Source organism: Anser anser (genome assembly GCF_964211835.1).
Source record: "Anser anser genome assembly, chromosome: 3".
Classification (NCBI taxonomy): Eukaryota; Metazoa; Chordata; class Aves; order Anseriformes; family Anatidae; genus Anser; species Anser anser.
In genome coordinates, this window is record NC_139722.1 from 69,056,737 (window position 1) to 69,078,569 (window position 21,833).

Here is a 21,833-nt window from a genome sequence, read left to right on the forward strand (position 1 = left end):
AGTAGTATGAGTGCATCCACATATACAGACATATATGATGGCAGAAAGCGGTCTTCAGGAATTTTTGTTCTTCTGTTGTACACAGTGAGAAGTGATAGATGTCCCTGAAAGTGTGAGATGAAAGGACAGCGTTGTAATCAAATCAGAGGGACTGCAATGGTATGAGAGGTCTGAAACCATCCTATTGCATGATACTGACTTATTTTTGAACTCAGTAAAATGAGTGTTCTGGGTGACTTTCAAAGATGGGGGAGACTGAAGGGACATATGCAAGAAAGTGGGACTGCAGCAAAGTAGCCAGGTGTGGTTGTCTCTAGTACTGCTGTTTTGGCATTTAGAAAGCTACGGACTTCTGCAAAGTTTGTATCTGCCAGAGCAGCTTTCTCTTTTGATGGTCTGAATGCCATACCCACTTCCCTAAGACCTAGGGAAGAACAGCCTTTTGTCTATAAAAGGAAAGCAGAACTTCTACACCTCATTCAAGCTTCCAGTGGAGTCTGGGGAAGTAATCACTAAAATTTGGGAGGGATGATGCGCAGAATGGTTCCATCTTGTTCATAATGGTCATGCCCTCTTCTTTCCTCTCCCATGAACATGAAATGTTCAGTCTAGGAAGACAGAAGAAAGTGATGAGCTGCAGAAGGAATGGAGGTTAACCTCATTAAAGAGGTAGGGCATAGCTGATGTGAGATCATAGGAACTTTTCATAATTAATTGATAATGAATTCATAATGTCACAGACCTGGAAAACACCTCTTTGTAAACTGTAAACCTCCTATACCCTCAAGTATAGGAAGGTCAGTTTGTGAGCTGTCTTAAGGGAATCGTAGGAAGTTTGTGACAGTATGTTAAGGGTCTCCTGAGTGCCAGCTCAGGCTTCTTACTTTCTAGTCTTCAATCTCAATTCTAGACAAAGTTTCCACCTGAACAGTTAAAGTGGTTTGAGAAACAGATTCCTCTAAAAGGAATTCCCAGCCCTGAACTGATTCCATTATGACTTCAAATGTGTTTTTGCAGAATTACATCATGATCCTAAGAACTGGCACAAAGCAGTGAAAGCTGAAACAAATACCCACAGGATGCCCAAACTTCACAGGATCCCATTAAAGCAAAAATCATCCAATGAGTACCAGTGGCTTGAAGATCTACCTTGAGTTGCAAAGCTCAGTGTGGCATCAACATGTGTGTTAATCATCATAGCATGAACTAGGGTTAATGGGGCAAGCGTAGGGGGAAAAAAGCACACCCAGAGTACCCTCAAGCATTACAGACTGTGGTATTAGACAGCTTTACAGCTTGGTCATCTTTCTTTTCCTGCTAAGGTCAAGCTGTTCTTTCTGCCTACCTGTCTCACTGCAAGAATGTCAAAGAGGACTTATCGTAGAATCATAGAATCACAGAGTGTCTTGAATTAGAAGGGACCTTAAAGATCGTCTAGTTCCAGCCCCCTGCCATGGTCAGGGATGCCACCCACTAGATCTGATTACCTAGGGCTTCATCCAACCTGGCCTTGAACACCTCCGGGGGTGGGGCATCCACAGCTTCTCTGGGCAACCTGTTCCAGTGCCTCACCACCCTCTGAGTGAAGAATTTCCTCCTAACATCTAATCTAAACCTCCCCTCTTTCAGTTTAAAACCATTCCCCCTTGTCCTTATCATTATCTACCTGAGTAAAGAGTCACTCTCCATCTTTTTTATAAGCCCCCTTTAAGTATTCAAATGCTGCAACAAGGTCTTCCCAGAGCCTTCTCTTTTTCAGGCTGAACATCGCTAACTCTCTTAGCCTTTCTTCATAGGAGAGGTTCTCTATCCCTTTGATCATCTTCATGGCCCTCCTCTGGACCCTCTGTAACAGGTCCACATCCTTCTTGTGCTGGGAACCCCAGACCTGGATGCAATATTCCAAGTGGAGCCTAGTGGAGACTTAGGTGTAAACAAACTTTTTGAGAAACACACAAATTAGAGTTTGAGATACCCTGTGTTTGAGATGCCCTTTTTCTAAAGCACGTCAGCTACTTGGAGTCTGCCAATAGGAGGGACTGAAGTCTAGTAACATGCCTTGAGCCTTGGCTGCAAAGCATAAGAAAAGGTGATACAGGAGCCACTGAACTCTGGGTCCAAGGCATGTGTTCAGGCCTAGAGAGAGTGCATGTAGACTCTGCATCTTGAGGAATGCCAGTCATTGCTATATTATATCTTTCCCTTTTTCTATTGTAGATAAATGCAGCAGCTGCTGTCACACTATAATCATCCCTGCAACTTCATGCATCTTGTAACTGTGAACTCCGCTTATCAGGCTTGAAGTTACCTCATAGATAGTGGGTGTTTAAAGGTGTAATGGAAACTGTTAGCTCAGTAACTCCAGAATGCGTGGTAATATCAAGACATCATCTGCTCTATACTTATAACGATAAAAGTGCAAAATAATGAGCTCCATTATCCCTGAGCTTACAGCACCTTTTTATGTAGTTTAATTTGTGGGCTGTGCTTTACAAAATCCAAAGGGCAATATTTAGAAATGTCTGCTGGTGTTAGGAGTACAAGTGATCTGAATATGACAGAAATAGTGTACATTTATTGCTCATAGCTGTGAACCTGATGATACCCATTGCCTATCCTCTCACTCTGTTCCAACAGTGATAACAGCTTCATTCTGCATCAGATCAATAGTCTGTCTCCACTAGTTTGCCATCCTTCCAGTTCCCCTGCAAATCCTGTGAATACATGTAGTTTGGCCTTCTCTTCTTCTTAGAGCTTTCTCCAACAGCTGGTCATTGAACCAGGACAAAGCAGTTGAGATTGTTGTATGAATGATCATCCCCACCCCAAGCGTCTTGTGCTTTTTGTGGTTGAGAAATCTGTTTACAACTGATAGCATCATCCACATCATCATGTGCATCTGTGTGCGTGTTCAAAGGCATAACAGAACACTCTTCAAACTACAGATCCTATCAGGATTTAGTGAGTATAGGCTGGTTCTGGGAGATAAGAGCAGAGTCGAGAAGAAGAAACGCAGACTGCAACTGCAGAATTCAACAAACCAGTTATTGCCTATGCTGGGGAAGGGGAGAATTGGAACATTTATGTTGTGGGTTGGGGGAAAAAGGGTGCATCTTATATTCAGAGTTTTCACTACAGAAGGCTTCAGTCCAGTAACCTTGATGCCACCTAACAAGTCTAGGTAATGGTGGGCCGCTTTTAACCTTGGCAGCAGTATTGTGAAATGCACTGCAGAAAACTGAATTCTTTTGTTGTTGCGCTATTGAGCCATAGTTAGGCTTAGAGGGACACAAAAGTGAAACCTATACTTGTAAGAAGTTGTGCTTGTTTTAATAATATTAATAATATTGGAATATTCATATAATATTTAACAATAAAGCATTACATGGGAATGATTTAGATCATTAATTTGTCTTCCCAAACAGTGGTAGATAAAAATCTGTGAAACAAGAAAAAAAAGAAATGAATAACTGCATGCTTAAGTGAAGATTTGTCATAGATAAAGCCCTGGTTAAATTATAGGAATTTGAATTCTATTAAATGATTTCTCTAAAAGCAGACAGGTTCTGAACAGCCGTGATTTTTATTGTTTGCTTAATATGGTATTCAGAAATAGAAATGGTCAAAACAGCTTGGTTCAGTAAATACCTATTTAAAGAGCTGAGGTGTACCAAATTGACTTGAGCACAATGAGGTCTGAATAAAACAATAGCACATTTAATGTTTGGAAGAGTGAAGAGGCTTTAGGAAAGTGTTGTCCACTTCCTGTAACAGAGGTGGCCTGGGAGAGGAGAGATGAGCCAATGACCCCTTCCTCAGGGACAATGCAGATGTGAATGTAGTGTGCACAGAGGTTACCCAGGTCACACTCTTAGAGTTTTCAGGCACGCTGTAATTTCTGCAAGACTGCTATTTCTGATGTTGTAACTGTGTTGGTTTTTGTTTGTTTGTTTGCTTGTTATTTTTTCTTTCCACTGTTTTTTGAAAGGCAGTTTAAAAAAAAAAAAAAAAAGCTCAAAGGAGAACTACCACTGTTCTTTTTTTTTTTTTTTTTATGTAAGTGCTCACAAGCCTATACAAGTGGGAGATATGTGTCTGTAGTATTCTCTTTACAGGTAATTTAAGCCATTGTCTCAGAGGGTCTCCTGACCATTGGACTGCATGTTAAAACACATGGTTGCAATTCAGTTTTAAACCCTTCAGTTAAACTCAAAGCATTGTGCAGCCAGGTGTGCAGACCTTGGGGGCAAGGCAAAACGGCAAAACAAACAAACTAAAAAAAAAAATAAGGAACAGGAAAAAAAAAAAGAAAAAAAAGAAAAAAGCATGATGTTGTAGCAAGGTGGTTGAGATACAAAGAAGAAACAGCAGAGTTGAACTTTCCTTTTTTATTTTCAGGTTTAATAGAAATGAAAAATAATCCTGCAAATGTAGACTGGAACTCAAACTTTTCTGGTCTCATAAATGAACTTTTAGGCTTTGAAGTGCTCTACTGTAACTCTCACTGCAAAGTGGGTAGCATTTTTTGCTTACCTCTACAGTACAATGTTCTTGTTTTACCTTTCTGTGGACAACATGTACTCAAGAGGTGAGTAGAAAACAAGAGAAGCAGCTAACAAGAAGCAAATCTTTCTGCCTTAGCAAGGGACGTTTGGTCTTGGTTTGTACGGACGTTTGGTCTTGGTTTGTACAAGGCCTAAATATCCTACAGTCCCAAGCATGTACTACAAAATCTGGCTATAACAAAATACTGAAAGTACAACCTTTCCTCACATGCACATTTTTCAGCTGTCTTTGAAATGGTAACATATCGGAATGTTGCACAAATGTGTAGGAATAGAAAATAGAAGATAAATTTTATATCACCAACATGCAGCAGAAATGAAAACATTAGCAGAGTGACACCTAAATACTGCAACACACAGCCCTTATGGGAACGTGAGAGTAGGTTAGGCTTGCCTCTGCTGAGATAAGTGCCAAATGTTATTATTTTGATGGTCAATGTTCCTGTAGACTTAATTTACATTTTTACATTTAGACCTCTGTATCTGCAGGACGTCATGGTGAATAATAGCAATTGGAGCCTGACTGGGCATAAGAAAGACCATGTAAGCAGTGCCCTTATGCCAGCATACTTTCTCTGTGCACACTGCTTCTAAGTCTTTTTTACATTTGGATTTTTTTCTCCTCTTCACTGCCTGGGTAGTGGAGACAATGTTATTATACTGAGCAAAGAGATGCAAGACTTAGCCAGCCTAAGGAAGAGCTTCTCCACGGAGCTTTTAATGCAGCAGTATCTGAATGAAAAGAAGAAGTTCATCATTTAATTTTGAAGAATAGTCTTTACAGTTGCAACATGGTATAATTGAATCTATTTATTTTATTTGCTTGTTTATTGTATTTGCTTCATTCTCTGTCTCGGTTGTCTGACTGAGAACACCAAGCTGTAGCCTGTGAAGAAGCTCTTAACATTGCATATCAAGGAGATTGCCTTAATTGACAGAAAAGTAAAAGCCATCAGGTATGTTCCTCAGTTATCCATTAGCTATGCCATACCTTTCTAATTACTTAAATAGAAGTAAATATGCCAGACAAAGGTGCACATCACTTGCATATTTGGAAAGAGAGGAAGCAGGTGTGTGACAGGGAGCCCACTGCATGTGTCTGTGTGCATGTACATGGGCTCCCCCACAGAAACAGCCTTTGGAGAAGGCAGCTGTTTTGGAAGGGTTTGTGTATGTAGTGAGGGAAGAAGTGATAAGACCAGTAAAGGTGTGCCAGGAGTTTCAGCTGCAAGAGTTCTTCAGTGAAACAAGAAGATTTGTCATTGCTGCCTAATTTCTCAAATGACTTCAGCCAACAGACGTAAGAAATCAGGAATGAGGCTGGCTCCTGGCTGGGGACATGTGCCCAGTACCTGACAGCAGAGGCCCTTTTCCCGGTGAGTTTTTCCTGTGACAGAGTGAAGCAAGTTGACATCTCATCCACCATCTTCCGTCACAGAAGACACATGATGGGAAGGAATGAAGACTGAGCCAGGGTTTTCACTGTGGTGCACACCATCAAGACCAGAAGTAACAAGCACAAATTAAAACATATGAAATTCCATCTGAACATGGCAAAACACTTTTTTTTTTCTTTCTGCGAGGGTGGTCAAACACCAGATCAGGTTGCCCAGAGAGGTTGTAGAGTCTCCTTTTGTGGCTAATCAAAACTCAACTGGATATGGCACTGAACAGCATATGTATGGTATGTGACGCAGCTCTGAGCCAGGTGTTGGCCTAGACAATCTCCAGAGGTGCCTTTCCAGCTCTGCTGTTCTGTGACTCTGTATGGTCACATTGTGCTCTGGAAAGAGATGGTCAAAGGACTGCCTAGTCTCAGGTGCTATGCGCTGTCTTGATGCTTCAAATTGTTATGATTTAGGCAGGTATAAATATGCTCAGACTTAACCTGTTTGGTTTTTAAATGAACAGTGATGGGTCTTTGATTTTACAAGAGTAGTCTGCTGTTCAGCTGCTTTTGTGGATTGGACTTGTGAATTGAGTATCACAGAGAAGCAGTCATCGTTAACCAGTTCTCAATGAACTATAGGGGCATTTGACCTAAGTGCTCATTCGGTCCAATGGATAGAAAATTGTATAAAGCCCTTGAATTTTGTGAGCTTGTGAGTCAGCATTTAAACCAATCTTATTACTCTGAGCACATGTATGGGTACAATTTGTTCAAATTACTCTGGCTTACTACTGGTAGCCAAAGTAGCAACTCTCAGTCAAGTTATTTACCATGGAAGCATATTGCAAAAGTCATATGATTTTGAACTATTGGTCAGCTACTACTTAAAAGCCCAACAAACCCCAGCTTTCTATGGGATTCTAAATTTGCATTCATGCTTGAAAAGCTGTAGGGTGAGGTTTCATGTGTACAAAGTACATTACTGGTCTTGTCTAAAATCATTGAGACAATAGTTGGAATTAAGGTAATGATCTCATCATTTTTTTTGCTGATAAATTATGTACAGAAAACTGAATAGAAAGAAAGAGCTTTAACATATACATTGAATATATAGTGTACTATTTAGCTAGTTACTGGAAAGTAATGTATATTAGCATATATTGTGTATATAATGTAACATTTAGCTAGTTACTGGAAAACAATAAGCAGAGGAACAGATTTTTTTAAAAAACTGTAAAAGATAACATATGAAATAAATTTCTCTGGTTAATTCTTTATTTTGACATCAAATACAGTGAAAGTCTTGCACCATCCAGGTAGCCTATCAGATTTTCCATTTAGACTCTCTGTAAGTTTTTAGGTGCAAAACAAAGAAAAAAAAAAAAACTCACCAAAACAAAGACATCAATAATTTCATATGCATGGGTGAAAGAACAGAATACTTCAACAAATACATTATGGCATCTGAGCCTATATCAAAGAAAGGGCTTTCCATTGACAGACTACATAGTGCAGACAAAAGCATTAGTTTTAAAGTATATACAATAAGGTGATACATAAAGTGGCTTGTTAATGCAAGTCTCATGACCAGCAGTCTATCCCTTCATTTTCCAATGGGCACTTTCTGAAGAAACAGATATATAATTATAGGCACACAGGAGTACAGAGCATACTAATTTGCAAGATGGCAGCATATACATTTTAGTTTTATTTGTTTAGGCACATCTGAATGCAAAAGATTTTTTTTAGCTTTTTTTTTTTTTTTTTTTTAAACACAGTGGAAAACAGAATACCCTTATGGGCAACAGTCATTCTGAAAACAATTTTCAGGACATAAGGCTATCTGCATTTGAAAGATGAAAGAGAATTGCTAATAGAAAGGGTAGGACATTAATGTTAAGGAAATATTAATTTAAAATTCTCAGATCAATTTGAGATTATGTTATAGTTGCAGGTGGCAGCAAAGACTGGTTTGTATTATAATACCATTGTTAACATGACGCTTCCTTTACATATGCTGAATTTCTGTCTGTAAAACTATATTATGGTTGCAAATAGAATTGAAAAAGGCCATCTCTTTATTTGGAGAAAGAAATGCACTTCACGTAAATTCAGCTAGAATACCTTATATATAAAATCCCATTAGCTTTAGGTTGGGTTGCATGCTAATTTTAAAGTAGCATTTTATATATACAAGATAGGTTTGCCATATTGCAAAGTCTGTGGTAAGACTCATACCCTAGTGAGGCAGAATTTTTACATTGCTGGTAGTTTGTTTCATTTTAAACATTTAGCTCAACACTTAACAAATCGGTCAGCCTCAGTTGGGGTGGATAGGGAATCCAATTAAAATCCTGGTTTGAGGGTAGGAGTGTGGGGGCAGTTGAAGTATTCTTTTTTTTCTTTTTCTCCAGTTTAAGTTCCAATGACCTGCTAACAGTCCTTGCAATATTCATGGGAACTCATTTCAGTTTTCTTTCTTTAAATATATTTTTTAAATTGTTAAAACCCTTACTATACAGAAGAAGAAAGATAATCAAGAGATTTCATTGAAACCTAATAGAAAATTTACCACAAATACACACCAAGAAACTCTCATTAAAATATTTTTCCCCAGTACAAATCCTACTAACCCCAACTGGGAGTTTTACCTGAGACAAAGTCTGCAAGATAAAGACATGGCTTGAACCACTACAAACCAGAGAAGCTTTCAAATATTGTTGGAAACTCACTCAACTGGGTGCTACGCTTTACTCTATCATCTCTGCTCCTGTCTCCTCCTTTTTTTATTATTTTTTTTTCTTTTTTGGTAATATTTCAGTAACAACAACCATATTCTCAAGCAAAGCAAGTTCATCTGGTCTAGTTCTGGTTGGCTTATGCTGGTATTACATTGCCTATGTTTCTAGGGCTTTTTTGTGTTGGTATTTTTTTGTTTGTTTGCTTGTTTTTGTTGTTTTTTTTTAAAAAAATCCACATATAAACATTATAAAATAATTCTTTCATTAGCTGTCCAGAGACATCACTATGAATGTTTTGGTAAAAGCATAATTAGCTGCCTTGAATATTTTTCTTTGATTTTTTTTTTTACATGCTATATATTTTTGTTTAATATCCAGCACCAGGTATTCAGGTAGTACTGGTTTGTCAGCTGCAAATATAAGGTATATATGTGTGTATATATATACATATATATACACATGAAATAGCATCCTGTGAAATAACAATCACCAAATGGCAGGCACAATTTTCTGCATACATGATAGCATAATTCAGAATTACATATGAAAAAAGTTGCCACATTTATAGCATATAATTTGTTTAATCCGTTGAAGAGCTACATTCAGCTGTCTGATATGTGGACAATCATCTTTACAGATAACTATGGGAAGATTACTATATTCATTAAGGTGCTGCTTCAAATAAAAGATCATCAACAAGTTAAAGACACAAATCATGAAACTGCCCCAAGGTAAATGAATGTACCATTGGGAATCACTCTTTTTCTTTCCTGAATGCCCTTCGTGGTTGCTGCAACATACATGGGGGGGACTTCAGCCTAGGAGAACATTTGTAATTATGATTGCAAACTGACTTTCTTATGTTACAAGCCACATTTTGATACCCTTCTGTCTGCTGCATACCACTCCAAATCATGGTTGTCCAGCCTCACTGGGACAATCCATAGAGTGCATTGGTATTACTCTATGTAAATATCATCGGAATCTGGACCTTTGTTGTGGATTGCTCTCCATCAACTATTTTTTTTTCTTTGAGGCCAAATTTACACTTAAATCAATACAATGAATTCTTCTTGGATGTAGGAGGCAAGACATTTATTTAAACTAATTTTCTTAGCAGCTGATGAACCACAGGCTTGATCCGTGTGTTCTGTCCTGGAGAACACACAAGCTGCACATAGAGCATTGAAAAAAGCAGCTCTAATGCACACTGGGCTGCAAGTGAATAATGACAATGTAAGCACTTAAGTGTATCTACAGGAATTCCTGTGCTCCATTCAAATCTTAACCTGCACTCATTTCAGGGCATTCATGATTTTTCTAACACATTTGGAACCCAGCTACTAAACAAAACAAAAATAAAATGTGCTTTTTTTTTTCAAGGCCTTTTGAAGCCTTCCAAAAGCCCTTAGGTACCGAATTTGCACGCACACACACACACACTCTACTAAATACACACAAATACAACTCCTTCAGCACATCAGAAAAAAAATGATACTATAATATGCATCAATAAAAGGCCTATTCACTTACAGTGACTGCTTCACACATTCAGACTTGCACTGTTTTCAAGGAATCTGCTCAAGCATGCAGGTAGCATCTATCTTTAGACTTTTAAACTGCGCGTATCCTCGGATATGTACATTAAATTGTTATGGACATCATTATGTACACTCACTAAAAAGTTGAATCCTTGACATGGAGCTCAAACTCATCCTATGCCTTGCTGCCTTCACAATTGCTATGTAACTGAAACTCACTGAACACAGACTCTGCTTGTCTAACAGTGAGCGTGGTTAGACATAGGCACTCCTGTACCCCATTAGTTGCACTATTTCCTATAATTAGTTACAGGATATTCCAATCAGCATAACCTAACATAAAGACATCGACTATAGTAGTAAAAGAAGCATCCCCAAACCCTCCTCCAGCACTGTGGCCTGCTGCTATGAAGCAGCCTATACACATGCTATAGAACTTCCTCGCTGACAGGTGGTCACTTCCAACCAGCTATTGAACTAGTCCCTGGTGGTCCATGCTAACTCTCAAACTGCACCTGAAAACCAGACATGCAGACAGCACAGGCAAAGATTATCATTAAACTAATAAATCATCCCCGGCATATATAATAATCACATTCCAGTACCCAGCAACATTCCCTGACATGTTTAGTTTTCTATCCTAGAGGCAGTCAAACAGCAGCACCAAATCCTGTTTTGGACAGTTTATATTATGGATAGGTTGGTCTTTCTTTTCAGTGTCTCTCCTTCATGAGTTGCTGAAATTCTTACGGTCAGTAGACCTTGTGTATATTTATGGTTGACCGGAAGAATCCGACTAACCTGCACAAAGAACTGTTACACATGTGCATGGAGAAAGCCAGATTTACCTTCCTTTCACCTGGGCATGCAGTCCTGGAGTCTTCACCATGTCTGAGACACATTGTCCACTTCTGATATCACAGGTGAGGTGGATCTTAACAGTGATTTTTGAGTTTGTCCCAACAATAGCTGAAGAAAGCCAATGCAAAACCTACTGTTCTGGCTCTGATGGCCCTCAACAGTCTGGGTAGGCAGGACTACCATGAATGGAACAATCCCACACTGCTATGCCAGTCTTATGACATCCTCACCCTTTGGTTTGTAGCGCAACAAAGCAAAGGAGAGGGAAAGGTGTTTTTTTTTTTGTTTGTTTTTTTGTTTTTTTTCATAAAACAATGTATGTGCGATAAGGTGAGTTTTAATTTTTGTTGTTGGTTCTTTTCTGGCATGATGATTTTTTGTACTCACGTGATCTGACTTAAGAGCAATTATCTATAATATCATTGCTTGCCATTTTGACCTTGTTTTAAACACTGCTGAGCAACAGAACAGTTTAGCTTCATAGGATAGGATAGGATACACACAATGCAATTTGGCTAGAAGATATGATAAGAGGACCTAAAAGTTTGGTCAGTATGATCTTGAAAGGGAGCTATCTGCTGATGTAAGCCAGTAAGGCAAAACAAAAATTTTAAGAAAGGGGGTACTTTCCACTGTAGGAAGAAGAGAGGCAGGAATCTACCTAAACTACCAAGGCAGCCGCTAGCAGTACAGTTTCACTGTGACACACTAAAAGGCCAATCAATTTTCCGTTATCCCCCACTAAAACTCATTCAGAATCTACCAAACTTCTTCAAAGTTTCAAGCAATTCAAGGATTAAATGGGCTCAGAATTTGGGGTGGATATCAACAAAGGCTCCCACTCAGGAAGATACCAATATGCATGGCTGGTATGGCCTATTAATTTATGGTAAAATGAATGTTTAAGTTTATATTAGGACTTACCCAACTTGCATGCAAAAATAAATTAAAACACTGCAAATTCAAATTAAGTTAGCCTGCCAATCCTTGCTGGCTCTCCATAGCAATGAAACATCTTTCAACTAGAATAAGCAATCAATTTAGGCAAGCGCTTGACAAACACTCAAATGGAAAATACAGGTTACTGATGTCATTGGAGTGTTTACATAGGTGGCACTGCAGGTGAAATGAAGCATGAGCTAGGTAGTACACTGCTGGGTTTCTCATACCATTATATATGCTGACTTTTGTTTATATTGTATTCTGCATATTCTCCTCTTCTTTACTGTTTATGTAAAAGGACTGCAATGAATGAGAAGAAGCCGATGCAGTCGTCAGCTGGCTCCGGTTCTCCTCTTCCATCGGTGCAGCACTCCTGGCTGCTGGGGCATGCAGGCGGTGAGCGTCCAGCATCTCCAGCAAGAGATCGTAGAGTGGAACTATGTTTTTGCACTTCATATTGTACAGGTGCTCCATTCCTTTGTTGCTGTGGGTTTTAATGAAACAACAGTTACTTTCCAAATGTGCTATAAAAAAAGCTGTCAGCTAATCATAGTTGGGTTCAAATAAATTCCTCCTTGTACAAAGCAACTAACTTAGCAGTGTAATTGCTGCACACTCCTTCTAAAGTTTGCAGAAGTCAGCTTCAAAGAACAATTCAGGCTGTCCATGAGCAATTGCCTTCTAAATGTGGCTATTTTCTCTTTTGCCAAAAAGGTGACCTAGAGCAAATGGACTCCTAATTTAGGCACTTTGATTACGTGGTTGGGATGAATCTTGGTTTTCCATAATTGAACTTTTTTTTCTTTTTTTTTTTTTTCCTAGAAAATAACCTTTTGGCCAATTTGAGTTAATGCTGTCTTTGCAAACTATAGAAACAGTAATTCACTGTGCATCTGAGCTTCCTTAGTTGTTCAAATTCTTAAGAAAACAAATGCCAAAAAGGTGATTAACATGAGAACAAAGAAACTCCCCCAAAACATACATATAAAACACATACCCCTTAACTTTTTCCTTGAGGTCTGTATGTCAGTCCAGTATTTAAAATCTGTATGTCTCAGCTTCAATAGCTATTTTGTGGTGATTAATTTAATTTTAATTTTATTAACTGAGATAATGAAAATTAAAATCTGTTTAACAGCAATGCCTCTTATTACTTCATAAAACTAAAATATGTACTGTGTCTTTGTATAGGCTTGTCATGCTGCACACACTCCAGCTAGTGAGCAGCTACCTTAAGAGGTAATTACATTAGGGAGAATGACTGCTGAGACTACCAACAAACTGAATGCCTCAGGCACTTCACCTCTAATTAGCAAAGGGCACAGTGCTCTAGACTGGGACTCAGAAGATCTGCATTTTATCTTCACCCGTAAGATACATATAATGATAATAATCTCTTTTCTAAAGTGATTTGCAATCAAGCCACTTGTGATAGGTGGCTATACAAATGCAAGAGTTTTATTAAATCTTATATTAAAGGAGACTAGAATTTGTAGAACTAGGCTGCTGTTACATTGTTTTTCATCTGCTCGCTACCTTTCAAACAGAATAACAAGGCACATAGTATTAAAAGCAGACAGTGCTTATGGCACTGTCAAAGCTACAAGTAAAGGAAAAGAAAAAAAAAAAAGAAGAAGAAGAAGAAGAAGAAGAAACAAATTGGGAAAATGTTTACCCCTTTCACACCATAATCCAGCATACTGTTTTGTGCACAAGCTCCATATATACTTATGGAAAGAGGACAATGATCTATCTTTTATATAATGCACACAGTTTGCACTCCCCTCCATGAAGAAAAGCACAACTCCAAGCACACCTGTGCATTTGTGAAACCTCCCTGCACCTAACCTTGTGCTTGCTCTCACCTCATATGCCTGATGTGAGAGAGGATGAGGAGAAGCTGAGCCAGGCGTCGGTGCTGCTGCTGCAGGGAAAGACCTGACTTAGCCATTAAATGTATCAGAGTATCCGTGATTTTGTCTAGAACACGGTGGATATAGTCTCTCTCTTCCAGGGATTTCAAGGTGCTGGAAAGAAAAGTGTACACACCTGGAGCAGGAAGGAGAAAGAAAACAAACAAACCACAGGCAAAAATTACTTTGTTAGAGTCAGACCTTGTGGCTGCCCTCTTCAGCTGTGTTAAACCATACAAGCTGCCTGTGAGCATCCTACTTTGGAAGGCACCTCTACATATAAACTTGTCATTTCCTGGCAGCTGGGAAGGATGTGGCGACAGTCATGACACAGGAAAGAGTGGCTCAGAGAAGCACAGGGGAAAAAATAAATCTCCCAGAAAGGGCTGCTGGGCAATGGAGGCATTATCTACGACGCTGTACACGGAATTAATCAGTTCATTTAAGGAAGAGAGTAAAGAAACTAAACAGTTCACAGAAATGTGAAGAACACAGTCTTTGCCCTGAGACAACTTTCATCCCACCCTGAAGCCTGGATTTGGTCACTGTGGACAGAGCAGAAACAAGGGGTGGCAGAGGTCACACATATCCTGGAGACAGACCTGACCTCAGGCTGCTCATTTCTCTTGGTCACGCAGCTCCAAAAGGAGGAGATGCTGTTGCCACTTGAGAACTCTGCCATACTGATTGAACCAGCCCAGGCTGTCAGCAGTTTTTCCCATTTTCTCTGGTGTTTAATGTTTGGGTTCCGGTAACTTGCTAGGCAGTCTAGGACTGAATAATATGTTACCACAACACGTGTAAACAAAACCAGGGTTTGTTTATTAGCACTGGCCTCAACAAGACCCTCTCAACCAACTAGGTTGGCTGTATTGAAACCTGTTTAAATATAACCATCTTTCATGGCTTCTTGAAATTGAACTACATGAAAGATTTGGACCAGGAGGAAATTTTTCCAGAGATCAAACCATCTTGAGACTCCCCCTCCAGCAAGCCCCTCTACACCTAGAAAAAGCTATTTTCCATGAGTAGCAGCTCTTGGGTACATGAAGCACATCAGATTTCTTCCTAGGAAGTTCTATAGTATTCTGCACTTTTTTACCTTGAATTCATTCTGTAGGAAAACACACAGCCAATGTGAAGTATGTCACAGTAGCGTTATGCTACCAAATGGCAGCTGTTGTCTTCAGAACTACTTTTTAAATTTTCTGGATTGATCTCATAACTCTATATAGATCGTATTAGTATAATCCATCCTTGAGTCAGCAACAGCTTAAGAAGTATGTATGCTGATACAATCAAACAGACTTGATCATGACCTATCTTCACTGACCTGTCTCCATAAAGTACTTGACAAATCCTGTGTTTTATGCTTTCTGCATCAACTTACAGAGCCAAGAAGTAATTTGTGAGGGGGTGTTTGTTTGTTTTTGGTCCCTGGAAAAAAATGGTTCATGAAATTGCTATTCATTTAGTTTTTCTTTAAAGGATCATATATAGCAAAATATGCAATCCAGTTAGGGATATTAAGAAAAAAAGAAACATGCACTAGAACACTCAGTAACACATGTACTACAGCTTGTTTGTACTGTTTGCAGCTGGGTGTTATGCCATCAGATTTGAAGATAAGCATATTTATTAATGTGTCAGAGCAGTCAGGGAATTGAGATTTTTATTTTTTATTTTTAACCATCTTTGTGATGTGTCTCACATCCTCACATCATCCTGGTATATCAAGGACCCAGTACCTAGAAATACTGTAACCTGCAAGTAGGTTTTATGACTTTGGGTCTTCTGCTCTAAAATGAAACATAAATTTGTATGAGTGTATATGTGAGAGAGAAACTGCTCAAAATCAAAAACAGAACAAAAGGGTAACAGAAATAAAGCACAGCTTCTGCAAACCAATAGTCAGAGCTCTTTATTTTGGTAATGATTATTGCTTTGAATTTGATATAGACAGATAGTACAATGGCCTCTTTTCTCACAAAGATTTCAATGATTATTATTTTTACTGAAATGAATTCACTGTGAAGAAACAGCTCTTGGGGTTTTTCTCAGCTGGATGACTCCAGAAGCTATTAAAAAGTATAAATCAAAAAACAAACAAAAAAACACTCCCCCAAAAATGAAGAGACTTCAGGCAAATGACCATCAATAACTGCCAAGAAAAATGACAGTTGGTTTTCCTTTCTACCCCAAATGACTGCTCCTGCCGCAAGCCAATGACCAGAAATTTCCTCAAAAGAAATACCAGCTATCCATCATAGACACACACACAAGCAGAGTTTTGGAAAAAAAGTGCAGAAAACTTGTCTTAGTAAAGTGAAATTTAACTGTCTCAAAGGTCTTTCCAAGCTCTGAAGCAGACAGAAAGCCTAAAGCAGAATTGAATAGCTATCGGTTGGTTTTCCAACTATATGTCATTATTGTAAAACATCATAGGAGAGAGACTAGAGACAGCACTGCCCTGTGAACAAGCAAAGCCTACCAGGCTGTGCCCAAACACAAAGCTATGTACACAGATTTCCTCAGGGACTGCAGTGCTACTGTGCCAGTTGTTGGCATATCATAGTAAAGTTATACAAGTATTGCTATATACACTGATACAGGCATTACTGTAGAGGAGAACATCCTCTAAATTTTTTCTGTCACAATAAATCCTGTTTTAAAACATATTTACATTCAGTGTTCATTCTCACAAAACAAACTAAGGGTCTTTTTCCCTTCTATCAAGCCCCATCAGTCTGTACCTGTAGCAAGTCAGGCTGAGCAAAGAGCAAGTTCAGCTATGTACGATGCACTCGTGTAATTCTCCGCCACCAAAGTAAAGAAATCAATTAAAAGCACAATTCAACAGGAGAAGGAAAAACCAAAAGAATAACAGTCACAGGAATGATGAATCAGGGAAATTTACAGGATACATAAAATCAGCAAAATCTTACCATCTCTGTGGACTTATCAGCAAACTAAGTAAATCAGCTGCTAAGGAAGATGTGACCTAAATCTGTGTCTCCAAAATGAAAACCTGTTGCTTTGTCACATAGCACCACTCCCCTTTTTAGATCCACTCAAAAGTAAAACATCTGTCATTGTGTTGCCCTTTCATGTTTCTTAGAACATGAATGTTCATAAGAAACAGCATTCTGTTATTGAGCTGAACGTGGTTTTGAAAAATCCAGTTTTGCTTTTTAGTCAAAAGACATTGCTGCAGCTTTAGAGGGGCACCTTTGGTTTTGTTATTTAGCTGGAGACAGTGCTGTCCTTGTTGTTACAGACATGCTGTCTCCTTGATATCTCAGGAAAAATTTGGAAGCAGCATAAATGTATATTTTGCTTTATAAACAAAACCTTCCATCTTTTCCACACACACTGAGGGAAAATAAAAATAAAATAAAAAAATAAAAATGTTAAGACCACATGAAAAAGCAGCAGAAAGATATTAAACAGCCTTGAAAGACACTGAAAGAAAAAAAGAGAAAAAAAAAGAGAGAAAATAAATGTCCAGCAAAAGCAAACAGCCCTGCCTCATGTGAAAAGACTAACATGTCCAAGGATTTAACAAAGTAATGTTTGTGTACACTTGGGGAATAAACTCCACACAGACTTTTATAATGCAAATAGAGAATGCTTTGAAATATGAAGTGTAGCAAAATTAGTGCAATTCAGTTTTGGAAATTTGTTTAAAACCTTTTAAGATCAGATGATTTAATCATATGTGTACATAATATAAATAGCAGAGCTGAAGAGATCATTTTGTGTGTATCTGCTGTTTCTTTAGTAAAAGATATGTGTGTATATATATATGCAACCTTAGAGAAGCTAGAAGGGAGGTTTTGTCCTCCTCAAATAGCAGTAACTTCAGGGTCAGATCAACCTGCCCAACGGTTGCTCATTTGCTCAGTTGAGTTTTGGTATCTCTGAGGATAGAGATCCTACCACCTTTCTGGCCAACCTGTTCCAGTGCTTAACCTCTCTCACTGGAAAGAATTTTTTTCTACTCACCTCTGAGGAAAGTCTTTCCCTGTTTTTTCTGTAACCTGCTCATAAGCTATATGAGGACAGCTGTCCCTCACCCTTCCCTTTTCCAGGCTGAATATACCCAGCTCTCTCAGCCTCTCCTCATACACCACATACAATGTGTGCTTCAGAGCACATAAGCACATAACATTTCACGTGTGTCCAGCACTTTGCTTCAGGGAAGCTGGCTATATTATATGAAGTAAAGCATCTCCAGAAGACATTTCAGAATATCTATGCCAAACAACACTTAAACAGATATTACACATACCCCAAATTATCTTATTTCTCTGTCTCTGTAATGCAGCCTAGCTTCCTAAAAGGGATCTGACATTCAGAAGCTTGTGTCCACATTCCGACCATCCAGTAGTTAACTCCTCTGACAGTTATAAAATACTTTGGTTAAAGGAATGTAAAAACAGAAATAGAAAATTACCGTTATGCATAAAGTCAATGAAAAGCAATACAGGCATACATTCTGTGACCATATATATATATACATTCAGTTTACAGTGTACTCAGAAATACTGCAATGAGTGCAGTATGCAAACCAGAGTAGCACATGATGATCTACATAACAATGATATAAATTGTTTTCATCATGATCCTGTAACAGCTTAGCCTGAACTATTCCTTCTGAGCTGTCACCACCAAAGCTCTTGTAAAAATGCCAGCCTTCTGAGCAAATATAAAATTTCACTTAATGTAATAAATAAACATACAAATAAATAAAAACACTCTAAATCAGATCATTAACCAGAACATCAGATCAACTCTGACTTTCTACCATATAAATACCATCATTTCAAACCTGTTGTGTGGTGCTGAATCTTGAAGGAGTGAAGATCCATAGCTCCTAGCCTCGCCTAGTGGGCCCATCTCTCTTATGGGCAGAAGGAAGTCTGCCTCTTACTATTACTGACTTTACTGGCTGCAGGTCTTTTTACAATTTTTTCTTAGAGGAATCTTGAAAGAGAATGCACCATTAATGGAAGAGAGATGTGCTTACAAAGGATATGCCTGACAGGGCTTTGTATAAATAACAAAATTATTTTTCTGGATCCATATTAAATACAGAAGTGGGGCAAAAATTCTTAACAGTATGACTCGAGGACTTCACATTCAAGACTTGTACCTCTAACACATTTCATTCAATTTTCCAATTCTATTTCTTTTCTAATTCTAGTTCAGAACTAGATTTATTTAAGACGATAATCACATTTGTTTATATTAGCTGAAAATCTGGAGCAGCATCACCTTTCTGGAAGAACATTTAATTTTAGTAAATATTCTCTAACAATTATCAGGACAACAAAAGGAAAAAAAAATCTCAAAATGTATTTAATTACAATTATCACACCTTGGCATCCAAGATAAAAACAATAGCTCTTCATTCCTAATATGCTAGATGCTTGCCTCAGATGTCACTTTTTGGTAATTAGTGGCAATCACAACAAAATCTGAACTATATTAATATCTCATAGAACATAAATGAACTATTTTATATGTGATTATATAAGTAAATAGTTCTGCTTTATTTATTTATTTATTTTATTTAGACCAGGTTGTTTCCATAAAGAGCTAAGTGCCTGATCAGTATGACAAAGTCTGGTGTGACTAGAATCATCTTTTGATAAGAATTAATTGAATTTGTATTTCATGCAACTTGAGCAAGTGGTCTGCTAGACTACAGGATAAAAGAGACACACAGTTCTCCACATGTGCTTTGTCTGGAGGCTGATACTGTCCACAACTTTAAATGCAGCAGGAAAAGTGGAGAACAAGTAAATCCTCAGGGCTGGAAAACTTTGGCATTTTTAGTCATTAGATAACTTAGCAGGGAACTGAGTCTAAAATTTTGCCTTTGGTGCCTACGTTATTTTTTTAGACCTCTATCGTTGTTATAAGAATTTTGAGGGTTTCATTTCTGCATCTAAAACAAATTGTCTGGAGATTTTTCTCCAGAAATAAAAAAAAAAATAATAATAATACAATGTTTTGCAACAGAAACTTTCTGCCACACTCTTCAACTTTTATTTGCTTATTTCAATGATGTGATGAAGAATTCATCAGCTAACTTCAGACATTTTTATCTATAGCTAGGCTTGTTATCTAGTTGTTTATTTATTTATTTTAAGTTTATTTAGAATGAGATTTACAGCCTAAAAATAATTTCATCAAATATAAAGGAAGTATAAATTGATGGCACCAGTCTTAGGTGGCTGTATTTTAACATAAACAATCATGATAATCTCAGTTACATCTTTGCCATTCTTTCCCTTCATTTTGCCATTGTCAAAAAAAAGAAAGCATAGGCCCTGGTTTATAACTAAGCATTGCTTTTGGATGCCTGCACTGTGGCTCCAGCTACCTCAGTGCCTTGTAATCAGGACTTTAACAAGACCCACCAGTTCCTAGTTCAACACAGTGCTCCAGTTGTCCTCCAAGCCAGCTGCATGCAGTGTATCAACCTCTGGTCATGTTAATTTGCTGGGTCCAATCCACACCACTGACCAGGTTTGCCGTCTTTCATCCCTACCTGGTGGTTCTGCCCATATGTCTTGATAGCCCTTTCAGTTGCTGCTGCCTCAAAATGAAAACATCACCAGAGACAACAAGCAGCACTCAAACTGCATGCAGAAGCAACGGCAATTACCCGAGTGACAGCAAAGCACTCCACTTACCAGAATTGAGCAGGATGATGGACTTAAGGCACACAAATTCCTCCCCTTGAAGGTTCATCATGCGAAACCGAGCAGCAGTAGCCAGCAGCATGTCAAAGATTTCCACCATGCCCTCTACACATTTCCCTTGATTCCTGTGTGAATACCATCAAGGGGGAGATATTCACAGCTTTAACCTGGCAGTATGAGCTTTTCATTCCCCTGGACCATTCCCCTCCAATTTGATTTCTCAAACCTCAGAGGACTGCTAGCACATGACTTCCTGGTTAATGCTCCTTGGTTGTATGTGTGATTACAAAAGCATGATTCCCAGTATCCCAAATAAAATGAATAAATAAATAAATAATGTTTTTCCTGGCATTACTGTGGTGGAACATGAGAGACTGATTCAGCCAAACCCTTACATTCAGGACACAAAAATGTTTTAAACTACATTTTGATTTATTTTTCATATTTTATTTTTTCTCTTTTTTTTTTTTTTTTTTCCCTTCAACTTACATAGCTCATTTTGTACTCCTGGTCTGTCATAATGTTCCAATATGCTGTTCCAATATGCTGTACTACCTGGTCTGTCATAATGTTCCAATATGCTTCTCACATTTTTTTTCTGCAAGCATCACACCTCCGTAAAGAATAAGCCATGAGCTCAGGAAGGACTCATTGGGCCAAAGTCTTGTTTGTATGAGCGTGTCTGATTAAAGCTTCAACTTCACTTCAGAAACCAGCTCTCTTCTTATAGTACAACTTTAAACAAAGCTGAAGTCTTACGCTGATGGGGAATCTTCATGCATTCATTAATAATGTCAATTAAACACTTCCCTCTGCTCACAACACCAGGTATTCTCACTCACAAATTTTCATCTTGCACATCCAAGAATTAATGAAGACTGTATGTAATTTAATGAAAATTTTGCCTGCAAATTTTCTGGTCATGGAATTTTAGATCACTTACAGTACTACCTTTTACCAAAAACTATCTACTTTTAATTTCATTCAGACTTCCTGAGTGAAATTTTAATATATAAATCTCAATGAGTGATCAGAGTTGTTGACTAAAAATATACTATCTTTTAGATATGGGACAAAAATTTTCAGATTATCACTATAAGAAAATGCAAAGGAAATTTCAGATGATCAGATGGCTGTCACACTGTAATTTGTAATGCAAACACAGAT

At 38.2% G+C, this 21,833-nt stretch overlaps 1 protein-coding gene across 9 annotated transcripts in view; it reads right to left on the bottom strand.

The window, feature by feature from the left end:
- Window positions 1-11,369: 11,369 nt before the first annotated feature.
- Window positions 11,370-21,833, bottom strand: part of ESR1 (estrogen receptor 1) — a 189,718-nt gene continuing 179,254 nt past the window's right edge. For 6 of the 9 annotated variants that reach the window (XM_083830466.1, XM_083830467.1, XM_083830465.1 and 3 more), the window contains exons 7-9: window positions 20,658-20,791; window positions 13,906-14,089; window positions 11,370-12,524 (exon numbers count right to left, since the gene is read on the bottom strand). In XM_083830466.1, the coding sequence (XP_083686592.1) occupies window positions 12,290-12,524; window positions 13,906-14,089; window positions 20,658-20,791 (553 nt within the window). In that variant the 3' untranslated portion in view covers window positions 11,370-12,289. The other 3 variants (XM_083830470.1, XM_083830471.1, XM_083830472.1) reach the window with 3 other exon arrangements.